Source organism: Rhipicephalus microplus, chromosome 1, assembly GCF_043290135.1.
Source record: "Rhipicephalus microplus isolate Deutch F79 chromosome 1, USDA_Rmic, whole genome shotgun sequence".
NCBI lineage: Eukaryota > Metazoa > Arthropoda > Arachnida > Ixodida > Ixodidae > Rhipicephalus > Rhipicephalus microplus.
In genome coordinates, this window is record NC_134700.1 from 235,510,840 (window position 1) to 235,537,457 (window position 26,618).

The 26,618-nt window shown below is 49.1% G+C and overlaps 1 protein-coding gene across 2 annotated transcripts in view; it reads left to right on the forward strand.

The window, feature by feature from the left end:
- The window catches only part of LOC119159499 (uncharacterized), a 230,542-nt gene that overhangs the window by 110,049 nt on the left and 93,875 nt on the right, over positions 1-26,618 (forward strand). For both annotated transcript variants that reach the window (XM_075891637.1, XM_075891636.1), the window contains exons 3-4: positions 1,383-1,453; positions 3,668-4,039. In XM_075891637.1, coding sequence (XP_075747752.1) covers positions 1,383-1,453; positions 3,668-4,039 — 443 coding nt within the window. The remainder of the gene's footprint in view (positions 1-1,382; positions 1,454-3,667; positions 4,040-26,618) is intronic.

Here is a 26,618-nt window from a genome sequence, read left to right on the forward strand (position 1 = left end):
TATTATTATTATTATTATTATTATTATTATTATTATTATTATTATTGAGAGTTGAACAGGATGAGAGAAAAGGGTATAAGCAAGTAATAAACCCGAAGGGATTGCCCTAATGGTTGGTCACCTTCTCACAACGTGCTGATGCCAAAATGCCTCGCGCCCTGTACGTACGCCGAGTGGTACCACGAAAGTCGCCACCACCGTTCCATTTCAATTGTAATTTGTGGTTGGAACCTGCCTCTTGTAGGAGAACACTCCGCAGAGCGATGGGAACCTCGACGCAGTCAACCGGATATGGACTTCACGAATGAACCCGCGTGTTAATAAGGAGATTTAAAAAAAAACAGAACGATCTGTGAAGTTCTTGTTGCTTGCTCATAGTAGGGCAAGGAAGGAAAAAATGTTGGTGCGAAAAGTAAAAATTGTGTACCAGCGCCCCTCTAGAATGAGAAGAGTTATTTGGGCCTGTAGCCTGGCGTTCGTGCAGCTGTAGCAAAATGCAAACACTATCTTAAAACACTTTTTTGGTGGTCAAAGAATCCCAAAAGTGTTCGCGACAACAATCAGTGTGTTTATGTATGTAGTGGCATGTTCTTAATAAAACTGGAGTCACAACTTGTAAGGGAACAACACTTCGGTTAAAATAGAAACCTTATTTAGCTAATTTGCATTGTTATGTTGGTTCCTCCATTTATTTTGTGTTTTTTTAATTCCTATTCATTTATTTATTTACTTACTTGGCTGATTAATTAATTAATTAGTTAGTTAGTTGTTTTCTTTTACGTACGTTACAGAAAATTAGTAGCCAAGCCGTCCTTTGTCCTAAATTTTCCGCAGAAACACACTAAAACAATAATGATCGGATTTCACCGGTTTGCAGCACCCGTGAACGACAGTACCGAAGTTCGTTATAAGAGATCGTAACAAACTGAAAGTTCGTTATTGAAGTCCGTTATAACTGCAGTTTTGAAGTTCGTTATAGGAAATCGTAGTGAATCGAAAGTTTTGCGTAAAGTGCGTCGGAGAGGCCGCGATACGACCGCGTAACTAATGTATAGGCTCACGACGTATGCCGAAAGAGAAGCGTAATAACAGCCTGGTGAAACTCACACAGCCACATAATGCCAACGTCGTGTTCAATTTACGGGCCTTATAAACATGTCATATTTGCTCCCTCAATTTACGAGCAGTCGGCATTGACCGACCCCTGTATACCACTCGCGCGACTCCTTATCCATCTCATTGGTGCACCGCAAACGCTCTTTACTTTCCAACATCGCGAGGGCAATGCTGAGCGCAGTAAAATAATGTCCGTTTGAAGTCAAGTGTTTATGGTCTGATAACGCATTTTCGCCCTTGCCTTTCTGTTTCGTGTTTCCTCACAGGGCTGACGAGCCTAGCGGCAGCGAGGACTCGATTGCTGATGACATGCCGGATTCCTGCGGCGGATACCGAGGTAGGTGACATCATACCGTTGAAACTATTGCATGCAGTCTGCCACGTTTGCCTTTCGTAGAGCACACCGCGCGACCACGATATTTTGTTCTTTATTTGCTAGTGCCACTGAGAGGTGTTGCTCAGAGTCGATATAGGATAGGGCTGTACTTTTTAAACACGTCAGCACATCGCAACAACTCTTGCCTTTTAAGGATAAGGATCTCTGAAAGAAAAGTGTGGTTTTCTCACTATCGTAAAGCACTAGTTTGATAAACAGCAACAATAATGTACAGAAGCAGCGAAATATTTTTTACACGTATGTGTTGTATTCTCACATTTGTTGAGTTATAAGCACCTTTACCAGCAGCACACTTTGCTCTAGCGTTGAGAAAGACAGGCTTGTGTGAACGCCTCTGACATGCGGTAGAGTTCTACACGCTGCAGTGAAATTACTGTCAGTATCTCCCCCCCCCCCTTTTGTTTTCTTTTCCCTCTCTTCCCTCTTTCTCATCTTTTTTGTCCCGTTCCCTGAACCCCCAGTGTAGGGTAGCCAACCGGATATTTTTCTGGTTAACCTCCCTGCCTTCTCCCTTTTGTTGCTTCCTCCTATATGAAACATTCAACTTTTCTCGTACTTTGTCCCCAATATATCTGTCAACACCAAAAGCACCTGACAGTATACTTAAGCGTGCATATTATGTGCTTTCTAAACTTGAGTTTTTTCCTATGTGCTTCCTTGCGAAAAAAAACAAAAACAAAAACTAGGGAAGAAGCGTATGTCAGAGTATATACGAATCTAAGTCTGTGATCCTCAAAGATCGTCGCGAATTCAAGCTCTGCGTTTTTCGACGTAAATTTCTCGCACGTTGTTATTAGTCATGATCCATTGGACTCGCTATAAATGATTTGCTTATGATATGATAAGAAAAAACATGTTTAACATCGCGTGTGGCTTCATAACAGGTTTTGTCGCAAGCGTCGTCAACACGCTATAGTGCATGCATGAAACGACGTTCAGCGTAGAGATTTATGTTCGCTTTATGACTGCCACGGTTGATTGCGCTTGAGAAATGCACGCATAATATCAACGTACCGAGAAGCTGACCATTGAAAGATAAGGCGGGAGTGCTGCTGCACTTTACGCGTTAGACGTTCGCGTGTTCCAAGGGAGAAGTATTTTAGCGCTGACAGAAGGCGAACGTGACAGGCGTCGACACTTATCGACAACAAGTGTGCTTGCAAGGCGGTTTAACAGTCGATGCAAACAAAAGTTTCACCTCCAGTTGAGGTTGGTGGTTACAGAAGAAACAAGAAAAGTTCCTAAAACAATAGGAATTGAAAAAAAAAAACAGACGAGTGTATCGGTTGCCTGTTGTATAATGCTCTGAAAAGCATGCCGCTACACCTCAGGTTTTCATTCCATCTCGAGTTCAATTCCGGAAGAATGTCATTTTTGCATTTTATATATTAGTTCTTGGTTTTATTTATATATCACTGAAGCCGAATAGCATGGGCATGCTACGCGACACCAAGTAAAATGGAGCCAATGAACAATAAAGGAACAGTTGTAGTTCATCACATGTCTGGGTCTTTCTTTGTGTTTGTGTCAATCTGTATTTTTTAAGAGCGCTGATAGATTATGAAAATGTCCCGTAAAATTTCTTATTAAGAACTTATGATTCCGTGGATCGACACATGCCGATGCCTGCCTTTTGTGTCTGCGAGTGTGGACTGTGTATGAATGAACGTGTACTTGATTCATCTGCCTTCTGTTGCTGTGATGACGTATTAGGCAGGCCATTCCGATGCGGTTCGTTCAAAAGAGACTTCGTTAACGTGATGTTCTTCCCCTTCAATATGCCACCAGCGACCAACCAACGAAGGAGAGAGATAACTTATGAGTAGGCAGAGAGGTCGGCCAGAGCTTGCACACTCTGGTTTGCTACTCTGCACTGGGGGGAAGAGAAAGGGTGTTATGATGATAATGATGACGATGTGGAGAGAAAGAGCTGATGCATTGTACAATAACCACCTAACACAGTGGTTCTCTCAAAGTGTAGTGTCCAGTGCAGTACGGTTCGGAAAGCCTATAAAGGTCCTTGCAGAAGCTGTTGACCCTGTCTCATCGGACATTGCGGTCAATAGGCTAGTAGTTGTACTGAGGTTTTCACATCAATGCCTGTCGACGTCAAAGCCTGTGTCCATCAAAAAAAATTCTCTTTTTCTAACGCAGACGAGACTGACGACGCCGTAGCGCGTGCTACGGAAGACGTCGTCATGGAAGGTCGTCTCCTGGATAGCCCCGACTCGGACGTCTGTGCTCCGGGACTGGGCGTGGCAGCCGGCATGTACGGCGCGCCGCCGCCCCCGCCAGAAGAGGAGCGGGCCGCAGTCGAAGGCTGCTGCAGTGAAGCGCGACACTCCACGGAAGCCACAGTCTCGGCGGCGCTGCTTGAGGGCGCAGGCAGTGACATGGACACCATTCCAGAAGAAGAAACCGGCAGTGAGCTGTTGACCGAGAGCAGCCAGCTGGACAGTGACAGGTCCGAACCGGAGGACTCGTCCGAGTCACCCTTGCCCCGAGACACGCCCGAAGAAGGGTCCGGTGAGTACCCGATTTTTGTCTTGCTCGTCGTACAATAATCGACAGCGCAACGGGTTACGTACGCACAGAAAAAAAGAAAAGGACGCTGTGCTGAACTAGAGACTATATTTATTTACAAAAAAAAAGAAAGAACACATGTACATACCAATGAGTCACCAAAACTGTGCGCATGTGTTGCAACACAACAAGCATAGTATGCGATCTACACTTTGCAGTGAAAACAGGGTCTGCTTATGACTTCCTTTTTTTTGCGAAATGAGGTGCTTGTTTAGCACGCAACCCCTCTATAGAAATTTCTCGAGCACATTGATAGAGTGAACTAATAAACGTTTATGTCTCTCGCGCACATAATTCTACGCTAGCTCTGGAGGATGTTGTTAAGCACACACCCCTAAATAGGTTTTTCCTTAACTCCGTTTCTGCACAGGGGTGACTAATGTATGGCGATTCTTGTAAGTTAGTAGTCAGCGAGCTTCGTGGTCAAACATTTTTGGTGGTAGTAGGCTATATCTAAGAAATAACGCATGCAGACCACATCATCACGTGGCTTCGAGAGTATGGAATGATCAACGCATGCGATGCGCAAGTCAGATATCATTGTTAGCCACGCAATCAGCAGAAGAGCCACAATTTACATGACGTCACGCCGACGTCACGGGAATTGACGTCACAACCAGGTCTTGTCACCGAGGCATCAAAAGGTGAGTTCCCTCGCTAGTGTTAAACATGATTAGGAAACTTTATATCGGACTTACGCGTTTATCTCCATTTTAAGAACAATATTTATTTTGGCTATTTGCTACAAGCAAGCACCATTGTTCTTTCTAATAAGGAATTAAAATTTCTTCATCCTGCCGAAAAACTGCGTCTTTATTTTGTGCTTACATAGCAAATTATGCTTCCTTGCAGACGTGAACAGAGAACAGCCTAGACGAAATGAAAGCATGTGAGCATTTCATAATTTCGAACTTAGATTACTTTCAGTGAGTGCATAGTGTGCATGAGGGATATGTTTCTCTGGTTTCCAAATGAACGGGCTCGACTAGGTAGTGTCAAATAAGAAACGGAAACGCACCGTCCGGTGGAAGTTCGGTGACCGAACGTCTTCAGCGCGCTTCCGCAATCATGACAGCCAAAGACAAGACAAATCATCAGACTTGAAAATAGACCGCGCTTATCTGAGAAATGCTCTTAATGGGGCGTCGTTGCGTACAGGTCAGGGTGTTAGCATAGCGGTGATAAGAACAAGAAAGCAAGATATAGAACAGCCCGACCCTCGGTGTGAGCGTGGAGGAGGCTACGCCTTTCATTGCTAGCAACAAATGGCCGCAGTTCGCGTACGCACTCAGCGACTGCCTAGCTCTAGTCCCGCGTGTATAAATGAGACTATTTTGTTTTTCTTTCGATGCGCCATCTGCTTGAGCACGCGGCCCACACCGTGGCGCCCCCTGCGCGTCGTGCGTGAGCATTCGGGGCTCCCACGGGGCCAAGGCGGCCGCAAGCAGGTGCTCGATATGCAATCTCGCGGACCGTGCAGCGGCCGCTCGTGCTGCCCACAAAGAGAGGCACTCGTGCCTCCCGAGATCCCGGGCCAGATTAGGCGGAAGTGGAGCCAGGGCGCATGCGCGCAGTGCCGTATATGGTCGACCACGATCAAAGTCCTTCCATACCAATTTATTTCTCCTTCGTTTACCCCATACCTACCGACAATGTCGAGCGCATGCATTGCTATAGCGCCATCCGGCTGCATGGGGACAGCGGTATATGAGTGGCATCTCTCCCGAATGCCACCGTATGCGTTTGCTTTTTGTTCTATGGCGTCTACGCTCATTCGTTTTCTGCACATTCCGTTCCTCGTTTTACCTTGTTTTCCTCGACGAGTTTCTGCGTTATAGGTCAACTCGATGGCCTAACTACTTCTAGATACGCCGGCACCTTCAACCGTCCCAGTTGTTATTCCGGTACGCCTATAGTGGGATACAAATCGTTTCACGTTGGCGTCCTTAACTAGGTGGGAAAATGAAAGCGGAGGACGGTAGTGCAGAGAGAGTTTTAACGGCAGTCTGCGGTTACCTAGGTGTCGTGCATTCCTATATGCCCAAAGCTACGTAATTTACAGAAAGGTAACAGCACTTAACGATCGTAAGATTCGGGGCACCGTATAATGCCACAGTTATGTTCAATCGTTACGTTCATACTATGTCTTTATATGCCAGAAAAGTTCAGTTATTGGGGTCGTTCAGTTTCATCCCATCGTGCATGGTTTATATGTCATTTTTTGTCTTACGGCGAGACGAAAAAACTGCAGAAATTATGCCCTAGATGGGTTTAGTGGGACAGGGACAGGCCAAGGGTAATTTTTTTAGTAGTTCGAAGTCAGTCGTTATGTGATGTTGACTGTCTTGTCTCTATTCATGAAGAACCTAGTAATAGTACTCTAATGAAACAAAAATAATATATATGTAGATAAAAATATATTAATCTTTGTTAAAGATGACGGCGCCATTGAGAAAACAGCGACTAGACTTGCGGATTCAACACCCGTAAACATCTTTCTTGCTCACACATTACAGAGTCCTGGTTTCACGTCGACTGCGAAAACTATGCAATCTGCTCTCACTTCACATTTCATCGAATTGTGGGAAATAGCGGAGAATTCGCGAAGTAAGCACGATTCCCACCGCCAAAGACTTCACTGTTGCATTGTATTGGCAGTGCACACCGGTGTGTGATGGGCAGGCAGCTCAAGTGCGAGACCTATAAGATTAGATTTCGAGGCCGTGCTTCTGCATTCTAAGAAATCGCGCGTGCTAGGTCCGGAGGGCAGAGATAGAAAACAGGCCGTTTTCCACCTGTTCTTGATAATTTTTATCGCGCATTCATGTCTGTTTACATTATACGAGACATGCGAATGTTAGAAAGGTCAAATGCCAATTGACAAGTGCAGACATTTCGATCCGTCAGTCTGCCATTGGATATTACTAAAGACATTGTTTTCGCAATCTCTCCAACCAGAGTCACAAATAAGCGGGAAAAGGGAGCGCCATAGAAGCAATGACTTTTTAAATGGTTTAGGTGCAAGAAAGAGGACACTGCATGATGTGCAGATCACGCACGTACAGTGAGCTCATCCCCGCGATGCTTCCATTGCCTGTTTGAAAGCAACGATTATGTAGTTGTCACACATCTCTCCTTCAGCGAGAGATGTGTGACAGGTCAGGGTGTTGCTTTCTGTATATCTTGCTTTCTTGTTCTTATCACCGCTATGCTAACACCCTCCCCACATGCGATTGGTGACGCGATGTCCTCTTGTTTAATTACGCTGCCGATTCGATCCACGAGATAATTGAAATCAGTTCCAGATAATTAATAAGTTCTCGAGGTTTTGGGACGTCTACAAGGAAATGCAGTGTATGTACTATAGTAAACGTTTGCAGTGCCATATTTTTTACACCGAACAGGATCTGTAAACTTCGTAGTTCACTTTGCTTAATAACTACAAAGTAATGTCCAATACGTTATTTTCTTTTCAAGATCCATTATTGCGAAACTAATTGCAATTTCAGACTGATTAATTCAAAGATTCACCCACTGCTGTTGTACTCAGTGTTCTTGCGATTAGACTCGCGAACTAATCTGTGACTTTTAAACGTTTTCGTTGGTTGTAACTATAATATAACGCGACTTCACAGAAATCGACGTCACGTCACCTCCTGAACTAACAGCACACATAGAAAGAACTACTGCTGCGCTAACAAGTTTATCGTAGCACTTTGCTGGCTTACGTACGTGTGATCAAATGTGAGAAGGCTGCACAGTCAGCTAATTTAAAAAAAGCCACTTGCTTTATTGCTCATACGAAGGAAAACAAGCTTACGCAGCAAACACTTCTGTCAATGACGTGCAAATTTTTGAAGAGTAATATTTCAGCCAATGGGCCTGTACCTCTCAGTAACGTCTGTCGTTCATCACATGGTCTGTAAACTTAGTTCCTTCACTGTGTGCATACAAAGCACACAGTGTCACGATAGAAATAGCAATCCAAAAAATCAAATGTCCCGGCCTGCTATTACTTTGAGGTAGTCCAGGCTCTAATTTGCTTCTTCCAAGTTTACCCGATAAATACGTCCGCTGTTGGAATTCAAGACACCTTAGAGGCCAAGCTTCCAACAGTCACCGCATGCTGCTATAATTGTAAAGTATTAGCTCGCTGCTTGAGGCGTTGTTCCCAGGGTTACGCCGGCCGTGCACTGCCAACTGAGGCTGATTCCTTCGGTGGCCGTGCTTTATGGGTTACGGCGCGCCAGTATTTCTGGGTCATCAGATAGAATGCCCTAAGTACACGTTCCAAAACGATTTGCCTTTTAGGCATATATAACATGCTAATGGCAGCGCGCGAGCGACAGAGCGCTTTAATTAAGCCGTATACCCCCGGTGCCCCTATGGATCTGTCTGAGGGCCGGGCCGCATACAGTGGAGCCACGCAGCGGCCGATTGTCCGCTCTGCGCGTACATAGCTTCTCACCGGTCATTTATTAAACTGTGGGGCGCGTCGAAGTCTACGCTATTTCTTCGCGATAAGACTTGCTCGAAATACGTGTTCGCCTGCCACGTTATCGTCGAGCTTCGCCTTCCCTGTAAGGCACCACGGCCGCACGAACAGGTGTCAGCCCTAATTACGGCATACGAATGACGTGCCCTCGCTATAATTCCACTAAGTTATCTATGACTGCTTATAAATGCTCCTTAAAGTCGCAGTGAACGGCGCGTGCGCGGCAGTGTTGTTGCCGCCTCCTCAATATCACAAAGTGTACCATTAGTTTCCATCTATAAGATAAAGCGAACTTTTCCAACGTTATCAATACGCGAGCTACGGTATATAGACGCATGATTGCACCGTCTGGCACTCCCATATTCCTGGCTGGCAAATAAGGAGCAACTTTTAGTACAGGGTTATAATCTCGAGAACGGGACTTCACCCTCGATACGCATATTTGGCTTAGTTTGAGAAAATCGTGTACGTCACGATGACTTCACAGCTACGTGGGCAAAAAGCGGAACGAAGTTGGCGGTGACGAACACGGTTTTACCAACATCGATGTTAATATTACTTGTTTTCTTACCTACGTGGTGGCGTTGCTATGCTAACCTCAAGGGCGCAATGTGTATACGCATTTAGATGCCAACGTACGTAGACGTATAATTGTTCATTAAGAAAGCTTAAGTAGCCAGGATTAATCGAGATTACCAAAGTAAGGTGCTCCTCGTAGTCATATCGTGGCTCAGCCACGTGAAAACACTGAAATTTAGGCTTTTATCTTTTTTCTTTTGTTAAGTCGGAATTATACTCTAGTAGGTTTTCTTATTGCTATTCCAACCTGGAGCAATCATACAAGAAAAATAATGAAAAAAACGGTAGACATGACAGAATTAAGGCTTGAAATATTTTACCCGTGAACATTTTGTATCAACTACTTATGCGACTAAGCAGCCAATTTGGCCACGTATCCTAATCCCTGCAGCTAGCCCTGGAGCAACATTTTATTGGCAGAGTGGCACATATACACCGAGGTTAGGCGACAGTTGGATAACGAATTCGCCCCCCCCTCCATCGTCTTTCTTTGCGAGCTCTCTGCTTATTTCGTATTTTGCGACAATATCTGACTGTGAATAGCTACAGCGCTATGCATTGAGCGCCGTTACGATCGCTTGGACGCCGTCCCAGAACGTTCATCTTATCCACTCGCGCACCGCGCGGGACCAAGGTCTCCGCCGAGACACTTTGCCCACTCACTCACTTTGCAGTTCTACGCATCGCTTACCCCTGTCAGTGCACGCCGCCGTTCGAAGAAGAAAACAAGAAGAACCCACATTTCTCGCAAGGACGCCTGGATTGCAAGGTCGTGCAGATAGTTAAATGAAGAGCACGAAAACAAAATGAAAAGCTATGAACGAATTAAGCATGGTAGAGGACCGCTAAAAACCGCCGCATACAAAGTGTTTTCTTCTACTTCTTCTTTTTTCTGGCGAATAACGGCAGTATTCAGATCGACGGCGATTAAGGTGGGATTTATTCTTCCCCCGTACATCGTACGCAAGCGAGCTAAGTGAAATCACTGACGCGTTCACGAATTTGTCGTCTCCGTGCCCGTCGGCTATAAGGCTTGGGGGGCCGTAACAAATGCGACTGCAGCCTCACCGTATACATATGCAAACGTGCTCTATTCAGGCGGCTTTAGCTATAGAATCCCGTTTTGATTATTGTTGATTTTTGTCGTGGGTATCGCACACGTGTATGCGATTGGTCTTGTGTAGAAAAAGTAGGGTGAAGAAAACACAGGTAGAGAGGTCGGACTTTTATTCCTCAATCTGTATATTCCACTCGACAGAGACGTCGTACTTTGCCGCGAAGCACTCGATCAACGGCATACTTGATCGTATCTTGCATGTTTTCAAGGAGCTCTCCCAGCCTATGGCCTTTCTTCGCGCACGTCCCGCGACGGCACTTTGCAACGTGCTTAGTGTGAGCATCGAACTAATTATTTGCAGGCTTAAAAGGAGATCGATTTTGCCTATTTTCAGTCTTAAAATGAGATTGATTTTGCTAGCGATAACGCTCTGTATCCACCTCCCTCGCTTAGCTGTCGTCTGGCTGTATCGCAATTGAATCTTGATTCAACGTAATTCCAAGTATTAGCCACCGTAGGATCCGATAGCCGTGCGCAGCTGAACACACTCTCGAATCCACGAAGATCCACAGTTTCGTATTACAATTTCTACATCAACTACCGCCTCTCAACGTTACGTCAAAGCTCGAAGAGACACTTATCGCAAAGCAGAGCTCGGTATATTTGAAAAGGTAAGCCTGCGAGTAACGGCAAACTGCACGTGCGCACGGAGCACGTTGATGGCTTAATCGTTGGCAACGTTTTCTCAAGTCAGATAAGCGAATGTCATAGCAGTTTTGGGCAGATAGCGCGAAGCTACTGCACATACACACTCGCTGAAATAAAATGAAATGCCGATTTTCGCGGCACCACGCAAAGTCGTCCGCGTTTACTGGGACACGACATGTTACAGTTGTGTTAACTGTGTGAAATTTCCAGGCATTCGAAGCCTCGAACACAGCTCGACGCTTCCAATATTCGTTATCTTGTTCCTTGTAGCAACTAGAGCAAGTAAAATGTGACTTAACACAAAATTATCTTTTTTTTATTTAAAACGCAAGACATACGCAAGCGGCTTAATATGAGTAATCAATTTGGAGGAGCCTCTTGACATATATATAACGAGTTTTTTAAAATAATATACTCAGTCAGGTTGATGCTCCCGCATCGTAATTCAAGTTTAAAGCCCCGGTCGACTGTATGTGAAGGGTGCTCCACATCGTTCCATCTGCCTCGTTAACAGGCGTAAAGCTTTTTAGTCTACGATGTCACAATTTTTACAAAAAGTGTATTGGTTATTATACAGGCAGGAATTTTATTGGCGTGTATCTGTTGCAAGGTTTTTACGTGATTTTTTTTTGATACGTTCATATAAAACCTGAAACTGCTTCAAGTTTTCTAGTGCAACGCTTGAAATTATTCGTCTTTGTCTGCAGCTTCTTTCTTTTTTTACATATGACCGACTTTTATTGTTTAGCTATTCATCCATCCCGTCTTTGGGAGAGTTCAAGTAAACAAAGAAGTTAAAAAAATACTTTTTCATCTCTTTCTTAGTCGGAATTACAGCAAAATGAATGGCAAGGCAGAGAAAGAGAATACACGTCTTTGTTTACAAGGAAGCTAAGGAGACTCTATTTAGTACGAATGTGATCTCGCCCTCACGGCAACCTCATGTACTCAGGACCTTTTATAAGCTTTCTAGTAACCTTCAAATACCTACACCTACGCGTACGAATAAAATATTTTCAACTTGACAGAGCGTATAGGCTTCGGATTCTTGGTAACTTATTGTACTATTTTAGCGCACTGTAGCAACACATTACGGAGAACAGATTAACAACGGGGACAGAGCGTTGCGTCCGTATTGATTATTGGTTTCTTCGCGTTGTTACTACAAGAGTGCGCTGAAATATTGGAATGAAATAAAGCTAACATTTCGTCTGCGCCCCAAATGCGGCTTCAAAAGATAGTTCAAAGTCTGATTGTCTGAATTTAGAGAAAATGCTACCGCCACTACAACAGGTTTGATTGATCGGTATGAGGAGTTTAACGTCCCAAAACCACCATATGTTTATGAGAGACGCCGCAGTGGAGGGCTCCGGAAATCTCGACCACTTGGGGTTCTTTAACGTGCACCGAAATCTGAGCACACGGGCCTACAACATTTTCGCGTATACATCGGAAATGCAGCCGCCGCAGCCGGGATTCGATCCCGCGACCAGCGTGTCAGCAGCCGAGTACCTTAGCCACTAGACCACCGCGGTGGGGCAAACACTACAATGGAACAGGTGGGCTACAAAAGGCACACCAGCTTTCCGTATACCTGACGCAGAGAGTTTCCGTTTAAACTCGACGCTTGAATGCTAAAGAGAAGTGCTGCAGCGCCTGCTGACGCAGCTGTTTGTGTCCGCGAGTCGTTATCTCGTTCGCGCGACCGCGCTTCGAGGCTAGGAGCTATTTAGGAACAGCGCCAGAATTAATCAGGAGAGTGGAATGTGCCGGCTTTTCCGTTCTGGACGTCCCGTCGCTCTGTTATCTGTTCCGAGGCAGAACCGTTGTACGGTCGTGTCCAACATATGCTGGCAGTGTGGACGGTGGGCATGAAGGATTCGTCTTGAAATTCTATGCGCTACCCTCGTCTTCTGTCTTTTTTTTTTCCTTGCTTCGTTCAAGGAAAGTAATCCCACTCTATTTTTACCACTCAAAGATTTGCTGTGAATGCGATCATCGAACACACACACACACAAACACGCGCGCGCGCACGCACACACACTCAGACACACACATACGCACGTACACACACACACACAAACATGCACGCACGCACACACACGCGCACAAACACACACACGCACGCGCACACACACGCACACACACACGCACACACACACTCACACACACGCACTCACACTCTCACACACGCACACGCAGGTACGCGCACACACACGCACACACACTCACACACACACACGCACTCACACACTCACACTCTCACACATGCACACGCACGCACGCACACACACGCACACACGCACACTCACACACGCACACACACACACACTCACACACTCACACACACGCACTCACACACACACTCTCACACATGCACACGCACGCACGCACACACACGCACACACACACTCACACACGCACACGCACTCACACACACACGCACTCACACACGCACGCACACGCACTCACACACACACACACGCAGGCATGCGCACACACACGCACACACACACTCACACACACACACGCACACGCACTCACACACACACTCACTCACACACACGCACTCACACACACCCGCACACGCACTCACACACACTCACACACACGCAGGCATGCGCACACACACGCACACACACTCACACACACACGCACGCACACACGCGCACACACTATTTTTGTGGCCGTGAGAACAGGGCTTGGTTGTGAATAGTCCTGCCGTAGATGTCTATATACTATACATATAAAGCCCAGGAGATAGACGATCGGCGGCTCACTTTCTACAACGCATCGTCGATCCTGGCTCATGTTCCACAACCTCTATGACTTTCCTTTTATCATTTTTATACCATGCTGATGACGAAACGGAAGTAGCAAGCTTACCCGTACTATTCACACAACTATGCCGACGAACATTAAACCAGGTGGGTGTGCTTGTGTGCGTGCGAGCGCAAGACCGGGGCTTTCGCCATCTAACACGGAATCGTCCGGGCCTGCTTTCTGACGAAATGAGGTTCATTTCATCCATCCCATCCAAGCATTATTGATTGCCTTCTGTGCAGACTATGTGTATCTCTACGTAAACATCATGAAGCGCGAAAATATTTTGGCACCTGCCGAGCGTGCGAAGGAGCTTTCACTTGTTTCTGTGTGTGTTTCTCTCTATAGCTTAAGCTTTCGGTCGCTTTAAGAAAGCGGGGCAGGAAACTACTGCGGAATGTGACCGCGGCGCCTGCAGTCCCTGCAGTTGCTGGGAAAAACAGCTGTCCACGCACTTGGAGACCAATTCAAGGGCGCGCGATGCGAGAGCACCGAGGAAGCGGCGGCGGCGGCTGGCTCAGTTCTCGCGGTCGCATAGCGCGCGTAGATGCTTGTGGCGCCGTGCATGAACAAAAAAAAATGAAAAAGAAAAGGCTGCTCATTAGCGGAGCGCTGCTCGTGCGCCGTGCTTGCTCGTGCCAAGGTGAGACCAGATGACTGCACTCTCGCGCGGCTTCGGCCAGCCCTCGAAAAACGCACCTGGATTTTGGAGCACTAAGCGCCGATCGAACTTGGGTTCCACGCGCGGTTCTCTATACAGCCACGCACGTGGTCCGTTCCCGAACGACAGAGGCGTGCTTTGTTACGTATACGGGGGACCTATTATTATGCAAATTGCAAAAAGGCTAAGGCGGAGACCGACAGCCGCCGCTCGGCTTGTCTCTAGATAGGCTGCGCGTCTGTCCGAAGCTCCTCTCTTTCTCACTCACTGCATGAGCTCAGCGGCTTGTCCTTTCGGTTCGCGCGGCGCGGGAGCGGCGCCAGAGCTGCGGACGTCGCGCTGGGGCCATTCTTCGCGTCCGGGTCGCGCTGTCGGGCGCGGCCCTTGTTGGGTGAGGATAAGGATTACGGCAAGCGGCGCTAATCCCCCGAGCCACTGTCGATGTACACACGCGCGCTAGCGAGTACTGGCTGCAGCCACAGCCGGCACGAGTCCGTGGGGAAGGAGAAGACCTCAATCCAACCATCGTTCGGTGATACGCGGTGGCTGTTCCTGCGGGGCGCCTATAAAGCCAGGTCGACTCGAGCGTTCAATCGGAATCCGTGGAAGACAACGACGCGCCGATCCGGAGGTGCGGTTTCCTATTTATTGGGTTTCCCGCAGAGAAGAGGCCGCGCCGCAACGTGTGTGTCCGGCAGCGCGAGACGGCGTATTTCTCCTTTGACAACCACGGGCATTTATCTCTCTCTCTCTTTTTTTAATCTTTTTCCCTTCGGAACACGCCTTCAACAGTGTCTTCGGGGCCCAACCTTCACCTAGGAAACGACAGGGCAAACCATTCGCGTGCCGGGACGAACCACGCCCTGTAAGCGCGATGCACTCAGATACGGGGGCGAGACCACGCACAGGTATTCCGTGAGGCGTTTCGGAAGAAAAGGTTCGTGGTATTCATTATATTTAGCTTGAGGAAAGACCTCCCGTCCGCTTTATTATTATTATTTCGTGACTGACCTAAGCGGGATCGGGGTTTGTCCGAATAGAGGGCGCGCATTGTCGCCACCGTGGCTGCCCGAGACATTCATGTCGCGCTCGTATAGGAGCCTCGGCCTCATCTGTGTGCGCGCTCGAGCCACCGGAATTTCCGAGCGCGCGATCCCTGTCTCTTTAGTGGCTCGTGGCCCGGACAACACGGGCATGCACCGAGATTCGCTGACGACTCTCTTATCGCGTTCTTTTCCCCACAGCGGTCTCCTTCGTAGCCAACCGCCTACAAGGGTTGTGAATTTTAACGAAGAGACCAGACCTCCCGCTGGCGCTTGTGGTGTAACGTTTGCCCTGCGGTAAGGCGCGTATACTGAACTCTATGAATAAACAAAAATGCAAAAAATAGTGGTCTGAAGCGGGAGGGTTCGTCATCACCGTGATTCGAATGAAAGATAGGGTTGTGAGGCAGTCGCCGAACGAGTCAGCTTGTTTTTGCGAGCGCCGATGGCGCTGTGGACGCGCCAAGGAGCCGGGCGACTCCCTTCCCTGAGTGAGACCACGCACAGGGCGTTGCGCATACTTATTTGCGGACAGGTCACCCCGCGGCACAGCTGCACAGCTGCTGCTGTGGCCCGCCAACACTCCGCCTGAGCTGCTGTGGACGCACCCTTTCTCGAGCCGACCCGCTTGTTGTGATTGCGAGTTTTTTTCTTAAGCCAGCAGGTTGTTTTCAATGGCGAATTAAGCACCTGTTCCATGTAACCTGCTGACTGCATGGACTATATTAGGGATCGGTTTCTGTGCACCTCATTGGGCTGTTTTGTGTGTGTTTAGAAAAAGGGGGTAACGATTTAGAGTACTAGATACTCTACTGTGGGAGGGTTTGAAGGCATCCCATGGGCCTCAAATTTGTGAGACTTGTATCTTCTACTAAACTAGCACTGCTATGGTGACCGTATACGCATGAAGATGGCTGGATTGGTGGATTCGTCGTTTCATAACCTAGTTCACGCCACAGTATAAGCGATAAGAAATCATTACTATACCAGCCCAATGTGTGCCATGTAAAATCTTCTACACTGCTATCGTGCGCACTTTCAAACTTCGCTGTTTTTTTTTTTTTTTGCTTGTTTACTTCTGAAAAACCACGCGATTTATATTGAAGCCACTCACTGGAGGATTGAATAGGGATTCTTGAGTGCGTTCAGGACGGCACTCACCGAGTGCCAAGTTTTTGTAGGATGTTCTTCATCGATCAATCGGACGATTAGTATTTCCGTACATAAATCAAGTATTTACAGCAAAAGCTGTTATGAGATCACAACAGGGGTCATGCGCGGTGCCGTAGTTCACCGCCGCCGCCGCCGGTGTCCGTAACCACTATCGCACGAAATAAAGGAAACTCAAATCAAAATTTCACAGCCATGTGGTGACACAGTGGGATTCGAACTCGGGTCCACTGCCTTGGGGAGACGCGCTTGGACGCCGGAGCGAGCGGACGCGCGTCGCATGCGCTCCGCCGAACGTGTGCTCTCGTTGACCGGATTACTTCGATATCGTCGCCGGCACTGTGTCGGATCATCAAGTTTTAACTGTCCGGGGAACCGCACACCCTTCCCGAGGCTGTAGAGCTTCTCCATTTTTTTTCTATCGCCTTCAGAAGAACCCATGTGAGCGCTGGGCCGCTAGGCCTAAGCGTCGACCCAGCTCGCCTGTGCGAGTACGGGTGACTAGGCCTAACGGCGGGACCCCTTCCACAACAATATGGACGCTAGCACTACGCCAACTGTTGACGTGACTACTACCGGATGCGTTCAACCTGCATCAGGCCCCAATGACACCCATGTTAACATGGAATCTCTCGACCTCGACGAGCTCACCTCGGCAAGCGAAGATGAAGTTGCCGTGCACCATCCTACATCGTCTGCATCGCTGGGACCGGCGAGCGACACCGACGCCAACTGGAAACTGGCGATTTCCCGTCGCCAGCGTCAACGCCAGAAAAAGTTCGACAAAGCTCGAGCGGAATTGATGCAGCCGGCCGGTCCTGCAAGCACTCCGCCCAGACACGTCAACGCCGGGGCAGCTGCGGCTGCGAGCACTCCTGCTGCGCAGGCAGACGCGGCCGGCGTCGCACCGGCGCGAACACCACCACCCGTAACGAAGCCGCGCCAGCTACGACGGAAGCTGCCGCCGCTTCCACGCACGGACATAAAGATCATCATGCGCCCGAAAAAAGGCCTGGCCATTCGGAACTTCACTACGCATCAAATCTCCCGAGCCGTAGCACTGGCGGGCAATTCACGACAACATTGTACAGGTGATCATTTCATTATACGTACTCGCCCCGGATCGAACATCATCATTGCCAGCACGCCACATGTTGAGACGGCCGAAATTCTTCGTCGGATCACCACCCTCACGCTTGAGAGGAAGACCCACGAATTCAATACCTATGTGGCGGCCCCTGAGGGCACCTTGCGGGGAGTTATTCATGGGATAGACCCTGGCACGACTCCGGAAGAACTCACCGCCAACCTCCGCGTGCGCACGCAGGGAGTGACAGTGCACAGTGCACGAATGCTTGGTTCTACCAAATCTGCCGTGATCACTTTTGAAGGCCCCCTTCTGCCCCGATATGTACTGTATTACGGTGGGGAGGTGGCCTGCCATCCGTACAAGCCGACGCGACAAGCCTGCCAAGTCTGCTTACAACCGGGGCACCGCTCAGACGTATGCCCCACGCCAAACACTCCCGTGTGTCGGCAGTGTGGTATCCTCAACCCCGTTGACGGTCACCCCTGTGCTCCCAAATGTCACTTGTGTGGAGATGCCCACTTAACGGGCGCGAAAGAGTGCTCTCAGAGACTGAAGGCCCCGCGCCCACGGCCACCTCCTCAACCGGCAGCACCAGCCAGGGGCCGCAACCCACATCGTAACCCACCCACTCCCAAACGTAGGTGGTTCAGCAAGGAAAACGAGACCTCGTGCAGCCACTCCCGCTCACGCTCGAGGTCACAGTCCTTCCCGCCCCTCCCTTCTGTGGAACCTGGCCAACAGCAGCAGCCACAGCAGCGACAGCATCCGAAGAACCAGATGACCAAGGGGCAGCAGCAGCAACAACCCACCTGTCAACAGTCCCAGCACGCCTCCAGCAAGCATAATGAGAAGCCCAATCCCACTCCATCAGCCGGTGCCGACAATAAGGTGAGCTGGTCAGCAAATGTAGATCCTCCCATCGCTCCACTCAATACCCTTTCCACCGCATACGAACACCTTCTCGCGGAAAACATAAAACTCAAACAGGAGCTGGCGGCCGTCAGGGCACGTCAAGCAAAGGACAGCTCTCAACTTCATGCCCTAATGGCGCGTCTTGGATCGCCGCCCGACTCCCCCGAAAAAAAACCCCCAACCTCCCCCAAGAGACAGAAGACCCCTAAAACGGCGCTATCAATTCCTGCTGCGTCGGGCACCACAGTCACACGCGAAGAGTTACGCGAAATGTTCTCAACGCTCGCGCAGCAGCTATCGCAACAATTCAGTGCCGTATTCATGCAGTTCGGAGAACGCCTCGACTCTCTCGAGACACGCTTCGAGGCGCAAATTGTTGAAACAGGCGAAAACATACGCAGGAAGAGGGCCACTCGTAGCTCGCACGCCACGACAGATCAAGGTTACCATAGACTAGGATTGGAATCACATGCATCCGAAATCCTCGCTACCCCCGCATTGACACCCAGCGCCCTCACCCTCACTCCTACATCGGCGTCGCAAGCCGAGATTCCGATACCCACGCCTTTCCACTCAACGAATTAACCATGGGCAGCACAGCCCCACTCATTGGCGAACATTTAGAAGTCTGGCAATGGAACTGCCGCGGCTTCCGCAGAAAGCGGAGCCTCCTCCAACAGTACATTAACACACACCTTGCTCGGCCAGATGTCATAGCGCTTCAGGAGCCCGGAACGCCACCCATATTTTCAGGTTATGAGTCCTATAACAGTCAAACAAAGGGCAAAGCGGCCATCCTGATTGACAAAGCGCTAACCGCAGTTGGCTTAGACAATATCCCAGACACCAACATAGAACATGTGATTGTGGAGCTAGTTCTCAGGCAAAAAAAGAAAGGAGAAAAGCGAAGTATCATCATTGTCAACGTATATAGCGCCCCAAAGCAAAAAACCACTGATTTCCATGCCCTCGTCCAAGGTGCCTGCCGATTGGCCCAGGGAAAAGAACTCTTACTGCTCGGCGACTTCAACGCTCTCGACGAACGCTGGGGTTACAACCGTTCGGATGTCAAAGGCAAACAGCTTGCGGCTGCCACTGAAAAATTTCAGCTTGAACTGCTTACGGATCCCGCGTTCCCTACCCGGATCGGCAACAGTGTGTGCAGGGACACTTGCCCCGATCTCACCTTCGCCCGTGGCCGTGCAAACTATAACTGGGACAACCTGCAGGAATCCTTGGGCAGCGACCACTTCATTATCCGCACAAAAGTTACAGAGAGCGCAGCGCGTCGGTCTATTGGAGAAGCACGCATCACAAACTGGGACGCCTTTCGTCGTGAGAGCGAATATTCACTCGACAGCCTCACAAGCCTCACCGACTGGTGCACCCAACTTAAAGAAATTCGAGAGCGTTGGACCACCACCATTAACAGAACACACGCACTGCCGGAAGTGGACGGCCATCTGCTACATCTGTGGGAAGCCCGAAGGAGCCTCATCCGCAGATGGAGGACGCAAAAACATAACCGACGCCTCAAGCTAAGGATCGCGACACTCACCACTCAGGCAGAGCAGTACGCTACAGAACTGGCGCGACTCAATTGGGCCCAGTTTAGCGACTCTCTTCGAGGCTCATTGGGCACGGCCCGCACGTGGCACATTTTGCGCGCTTTGATGGACCCCACTCGCACAAAAAATGAGACGAATAAGTCAGTCATGCGCCTCATACACGCCTTTGAGGGTACTGACGATGAGCTGCTGGATCAAGTCCAGCGAAAATGCTTTGGCGATTTCTACCCACCCGCATCTCAAGCTGCGTATCGTGGACGTGCCAATGACACTCTCGACCGACCAATAACGGTGGACGAAGTTTACGCAGCCATTCGCAGCAGCAATCGCAACACAGCTGCTGGGGCAGACGGAATCACGTACTCCCTTATCAGGAACCTCAACGACAGCGCCGTACAAGAAATCACGGCGTTTTTCAATGATGATTGGCAACGTGGCACGCTTCCTTCTGAATGGAAGCACGCGGAGGTCATAATGATACCGAAGCCGGGCAAAAAACTTCAGATCGAAAACCTCCGACCAATATCCCTCACTTCCTGCCTTGGTAAACTCTTCGAGCGCGTCATCACTAATCGCGTGCAAGATTACCTCGAAGACAATGACCTTTTCCCGCACTCAATGTACGGGTTCCGGGCACATCTTTCAACGCAAGATGTACTGCTACAATTAAAAGAAGTCATTGATAACGCCCCCCAGCAAGGAGAAAACATTATATTGACTTTAGACATTAAGGGCGCATTTGATAACGTTAGCCACAAGGCCATACTTGAGGGCCTCGAGGCCCTTCATTGTGGGCAGCGCGTCCACAGTTATGTTCACGCCTTCTTGACGGACCGCACTGCCACAGTCGGTCTCGGCTCCATCCGATCAGATGTTATCAAGGTTCCGAACAAGGGCACCCCGCAGGGCTCAGTGATTTCCCCGCTACTCTTTAATGTAGCTATGGTTGGCCTGGCACATGAACTCCACCGCATCGATGGCATCCATCACGCAATGTATGCGGACGATATCACCGTCTGGGCCACGCGGGGGTCCCTTGGAGAAAAAGAATATAACCTGCAGCAGGCAGCCACATGCGTCGAACAATACGCGCAGGCACGAGGCCTGGCCTGTGCAACAGAAAAATCTGAGCTTCTACGAATTTATCGACGCAAGCTCCCATCATCGACGCAGAACAACCAAGGCTCCCGCCTCCAGGTTGTCCTTGCTGGCAAACAAATCCCAGAGAAATCCACCATTCGAATATTAGGCATGTGGGTACAGTCGAACCGCCATGTGAATCACACACTTTCCCTTCTTCGCACCACTACACTGCAAGTGGCCCGAATGATATCTCGGGTAGCCACTCGTCGCCATGGCATGCGCGAGGAGGACACCCTGAAACTCATACGTAGCCTCGTGGTCAGTAGGGTGACATATAGTTTGCCTTACCAACGCCTCACCAAGAGCGAACAGGGCCAAGTAGACGCAATGCTCCGCAAGGCCTACAAAGCGGCACTCAAGCTACCACCGGGTACTCCTTCTAGCAAGCTCCTCGCATTGGGCCTACACAACACCTTTGAAGAACTTTGTGAAGCGCAACTCGCCACACAACTGCAACGGCTCAAGCAAACACCTACAGGCCGTGACCTGCTCCTACGCCTCGGCTACATCAGCCAGTTTCACGACGCAGCTCGTCGCAAGCCCATTCCGGACCAACTTCGTGCCACTTATAAGGTCGCTCCCATCCCCCGCAATATGGATCCCCGACTACATCAGGGCCGGAGGGAAGCCAGAGTGGAAGCCCTCGAGCGAACTTATGCACACAAAAACACTACGTACTATGTTGACGCCGCCAACTACGACCATGCAAACAATAAGGCTGTTGCCACAGTCGTGGACCACACACTCACAGAACGTACCAGCGCTTCCGTGCGGTGCCGCAACATCACCGATGCTGAAGAAACTGCCATCGCGCTCGCTCTCGCCCTCGGCTACAGACAACGAAGGTCGCTGACAGTTCTCACGGACTCTCAAGCAGCTTGCCGCAACTACCTACAGGGGCGCATCAGCCAACCCGCTCTCAGCGTCATCATGAGCGTTACAGACACTGGCGAGCATTCTATTACACATCCACTCAGAATCTGGCATCGGATTATATGGACTCCGGGCCACATGGGACTGGAGGGGAATCGGGCAGCGGATAGGGTAGCTCGAGGGTATGCGAGCCGAGCACCTTCCAACTCCGCCCCTGAGGAACTCGTTCCGGTCCCTTGCGACTATTCGGCCATTCTAAACCATTACAGAGGACTTAGGAAAGCTTATTCGACACCACACCGAACACTAAATAAAGAGGAATCGGTCAGCTGGAGGCAAATTCAAACCGGCACGTTTCCAAATTTGCACATCCTGAGTAAAATGCACCCCTCGGCATACTCTCCTCTCTGCCCATGGTGTTCAGCTAAAGCCACTCTGTACCACGTCACGTGGGAGTGTCAGGCCATTACAGCCTTACAACCAGTACAAAATCCAACAGCGGAGCGATGGGAGGAGCTGCTGGCCAGCGAGAACCTGGAAGATCAGTTGAGCCTGATCAACCGGGCCCGCAGAGCGGCTGCTGCAAGCGGAGCCCTGGACTAAGGGCCCCCCCACGGCAAGCCAAGTATGTCCGACTACTCGGAGCTTCTCCGCAGAAAATTTCATGTAAATAAATAAATAAAAATGTTATCACCACCACCATCCACTGCCTTGCAGCCCAGTATTCTACCGCGGAGCCACGCCGGTACTTGGGTCTCTTCCGTAAACTTGCCTTATGCAGGCGTGATGTCGGGAAAAAAATCACGTTTGTGTGAGTAATGAAGCGTTTTAGAACAGCAAATGAACAACCAGGCGTCACACAATGCGAATCACGTAACGAGTGGGTCCTCCAATGCTCCAACACACTACAAAAGCGTGTTCTCCGTCACCTATTAACTGTGGCACATATACCCAATTCAGGCGTAAACCTCCATCGTCGTCAGCCACTGCATTTCCGATGGAGGCGGAAATGTTGTAGGCCCGTGTGCTCCGATTTGGGTGCACGTTAAAGAACCCCAGGTGGTCGAAATTTCCGAAGTCCTCCACTACGGCGTCTCTCATAATCATATGGGGGTTTCGAGACGTTAAACCGCACACATCAATCAATCACGCTTCTCCGAAGAATGACGAAGGGTAGCATAGTAAATGCCGGCCTACTATGCAGACATCCAGATTATTTATGGCGTAGTGGGTACCGTGCAAGTTTGCTTCTAGCATTTACCCAAAGAGTGTTTAGAAAAGACTCTGAAAGACCGCTCTTCATGCTTTCGCTGTGACTGTGCTGCGCGTTGCGAGCAGGCCTGGCGATTTTTTTTTCTCGTCTCTTTATTCAAGCCGTTGTGCTAACTGCTATATACCTCATTAGTAGAATCACCACCCCCCCCCTGTAACATTGCGAGAACGTCTACTGGGAATTACAGGGCTGGCATCCACCATATTGAAGACCTCTAAGAGGTGTGGAGTTTGATAAAGTAATGGAAGTATAGGCTCATTGGCCGAGATAAACAATGGTTAAATGCCCATAAAGGTTTCTCGGAAAAGATACTGTCATTAATCGTCGATGAGAGGCCGTGGACCTGCACATGTCGAGTAAAGAAAGTAAAGATAGCCGGTAAGTTCATTACCTTTCTTCATAGTCGTAATAAGTACGTTAAAGGGTCGTTGGTTGTATCGGTAAAACTCCGAACGTTGTCGCACATCGACACCTGCTTACATTTAGGGGTGGAGGCGTCCTCACCTATTCTACAAGCGGGGCACATTAAGTGCACGAACCCAATTGGCAATTTGCATTGACAAGCTGCATGGAAACAAAAACAAATACATGAAATCTGGACAGATCAATGTCAGCTTTACGAGTTTCAAGAGAAGAAGCCATTTTTTTTTGGTATCAGTATTACTCGAGAGGTGACAACAGCTCTTGTGACAATTTTTAGGGGCGAAGCTCTTTATGGCGTGGCTTGTGCGTCCCCCGTTGTCGTAGTGGAACCTGTGGCACATACCCGCATATCAGTGGCACATACCCGCCCCCGGACACATATCCGCATGCGTAAACCTTATGAAAAACGTAGCACTGCGTCGTTATCACGCTCTCGGTGTTAACAAAGCACTGGCGGCAAAAATGTGGTACCTACTGTCGTTTAGTCCTTGGATTGTCCGCTAGATGGCGGTACTTGTACATTATAAACATATGATAAAAAGGAAGTGAGATGGCGGTACTTGAAGTGTTCACTAGATGGACGGACGGACGGATGCACGCACGAACTGAAGCATGGACGGACGCACAAACGGGTGCACGTATGGACGGAAGCAAGGACGGACTGACGGCGCTTCACCCCACTCATCATCATTCATTCCGTGGATATGCTGTGACTTTTTTTTTTCTTTACTCCTGGGTAACGTAATCGTGCCTAACATTTCCTGTATTTCCTCATTGTCCCTTTCTTTCAACCCCGTGCCTGGCGTTCTACCGTCGCTCCATGGTTTGGCTCACACGCCCCGCCACAGTGGTCTAAGGTACTCGGCTGCTGAGGTACGTGCCTCAGGTGTACGGGATCGAATCCCACCTGCGACGGCTGTAGGCCCGCGTGCTCAGATTTGGGTGCACGTTAAAGAACCCCAGGTGGTCGACATGTCCAGAGTCCTCCACTACGGCGTCTCTCATAATCATATGGGGGTTTCGGGACGTTCAACCCCACATACCAATCAATCAATAAATTTGTCTCACACGTTGCCAGCCTGAATGGCTTCTCGATAGCCGGGCTATTAGCTAACCCGCTTCTCAATAAAATCGACTTCTCCCTCCGATCCTCCAACCTCTGCCGGAACCACGTGTGCATCGTTTAAGATAGTCTCATTTAAACTGTCCGATCACATAATAACCCGTATCCGGATAACACACACGAGGCGTATGCATCCGCGCAGGTGTCGAGATATGTGCCTCCGGTGTACGTCATGTTCCCCGAACGTCCACAGCAAGGGACACCCACCGAGCTCCGTTTTATTAGTTCGTCGCCCTCGTCGTCACTTATTCATTCCTTCTCTTCTTATCTGCGTGTAATACTTATTTCTCTTGCTTTGATTTTCGCTCGTCCCGTCTTCTGAAATGCATCTCGCACGAGTCGCTCTCCGACGGCTCTCGAATACCGGGATGGGACGTGCGTTGAATACCCGCGGAAGTGGCGGAATGCAGATCAGGATGTTGGGCGCCATTTGACAGTCCCTTGCTCTCTCTCTCCGGCCAAGCTTCGTCGTTTCTTTCTTTAGTACTTTGCTTTCAATCTTATCTTCCTCTTGACGGACCGGGTTAACGTGCCCATTCGGCTAGCTACTCGTTGCCATTGCTTCGTTGTTCTGCACGCATACCGCAGATGGACTGCGCGCAGTGGTTTTTTTTTTCTTTATTATTATTGAATTGAACCTCACAGCCATTCTATAGATAGCCAGACACACGCCTCGCATGTTGGCGCCAGAGACGGCGTGATTTGCCCGTCGTTGTTTTGGAGTGATCCGAAAAAGCGGTTCCTGCATTAAACGCGGACACGAGCTATCGAATCCAGGAGAGATACGCTGCCTCCGGTTTTGGCTTCGCCACGGTACGTATCGACGTTCGGTTAAGCAAACTTCTCGGCAGCTTTCATCCGCATTCTTTAAACAAACAGCATCAGAAGGGGGGTGATGTGCCCTTTATTTATGTGTTGTTGTTCGGTAGCTTGGGATAAGGAGGGACGCTGAACCGGAACGACGTGGTAATTTGCTTAGATGACGACAGCGCGTGTGTGTGTTACTGACGGCAACCCAGCGTTAGCGCTCTGAAACAGATCTGATCAGGCTGAAATTCATCATTTGAACAAAGTAGAAGATCAATTGACACACATCCCTGATATAGCGAACTTTTGGAGAACATAAAAGTGAAGTTTCATTTGTAAAAGAAGAACTATAGAACCCAAGCTAAGATGGAGTTGTAAAATTGAAATTACCGAAAGTAGGCAAACAGAGAATGATATCAGTCCTATCACTGCTTGGGTGACAGGACCTGCTTTAGAAAAACACGACCTTTATACTCCATATTTACCACGGGACAGGCTCACTACTGGAGAAATACGAGAAAGCCGAAAACGGGCACGAACGATTACATGAGCGTGTCGATGCCAATACAGCGCATGTCTTCATTTTCTATGTCTTAATTCCCTGTGACTACATCCTTCTCGAGGTGACTTGCCTTCGACAGCGCAGCATGTTTTGACCTTGACTTTAGTTACTGGACGTGGATCGCGCATCGTTAACCAGTTGACGTGATTCAACTTTAATCCCCTTGATATTGACCGCCGTTGGTCGACCACTTTAGATCACGTCAGTAGTTG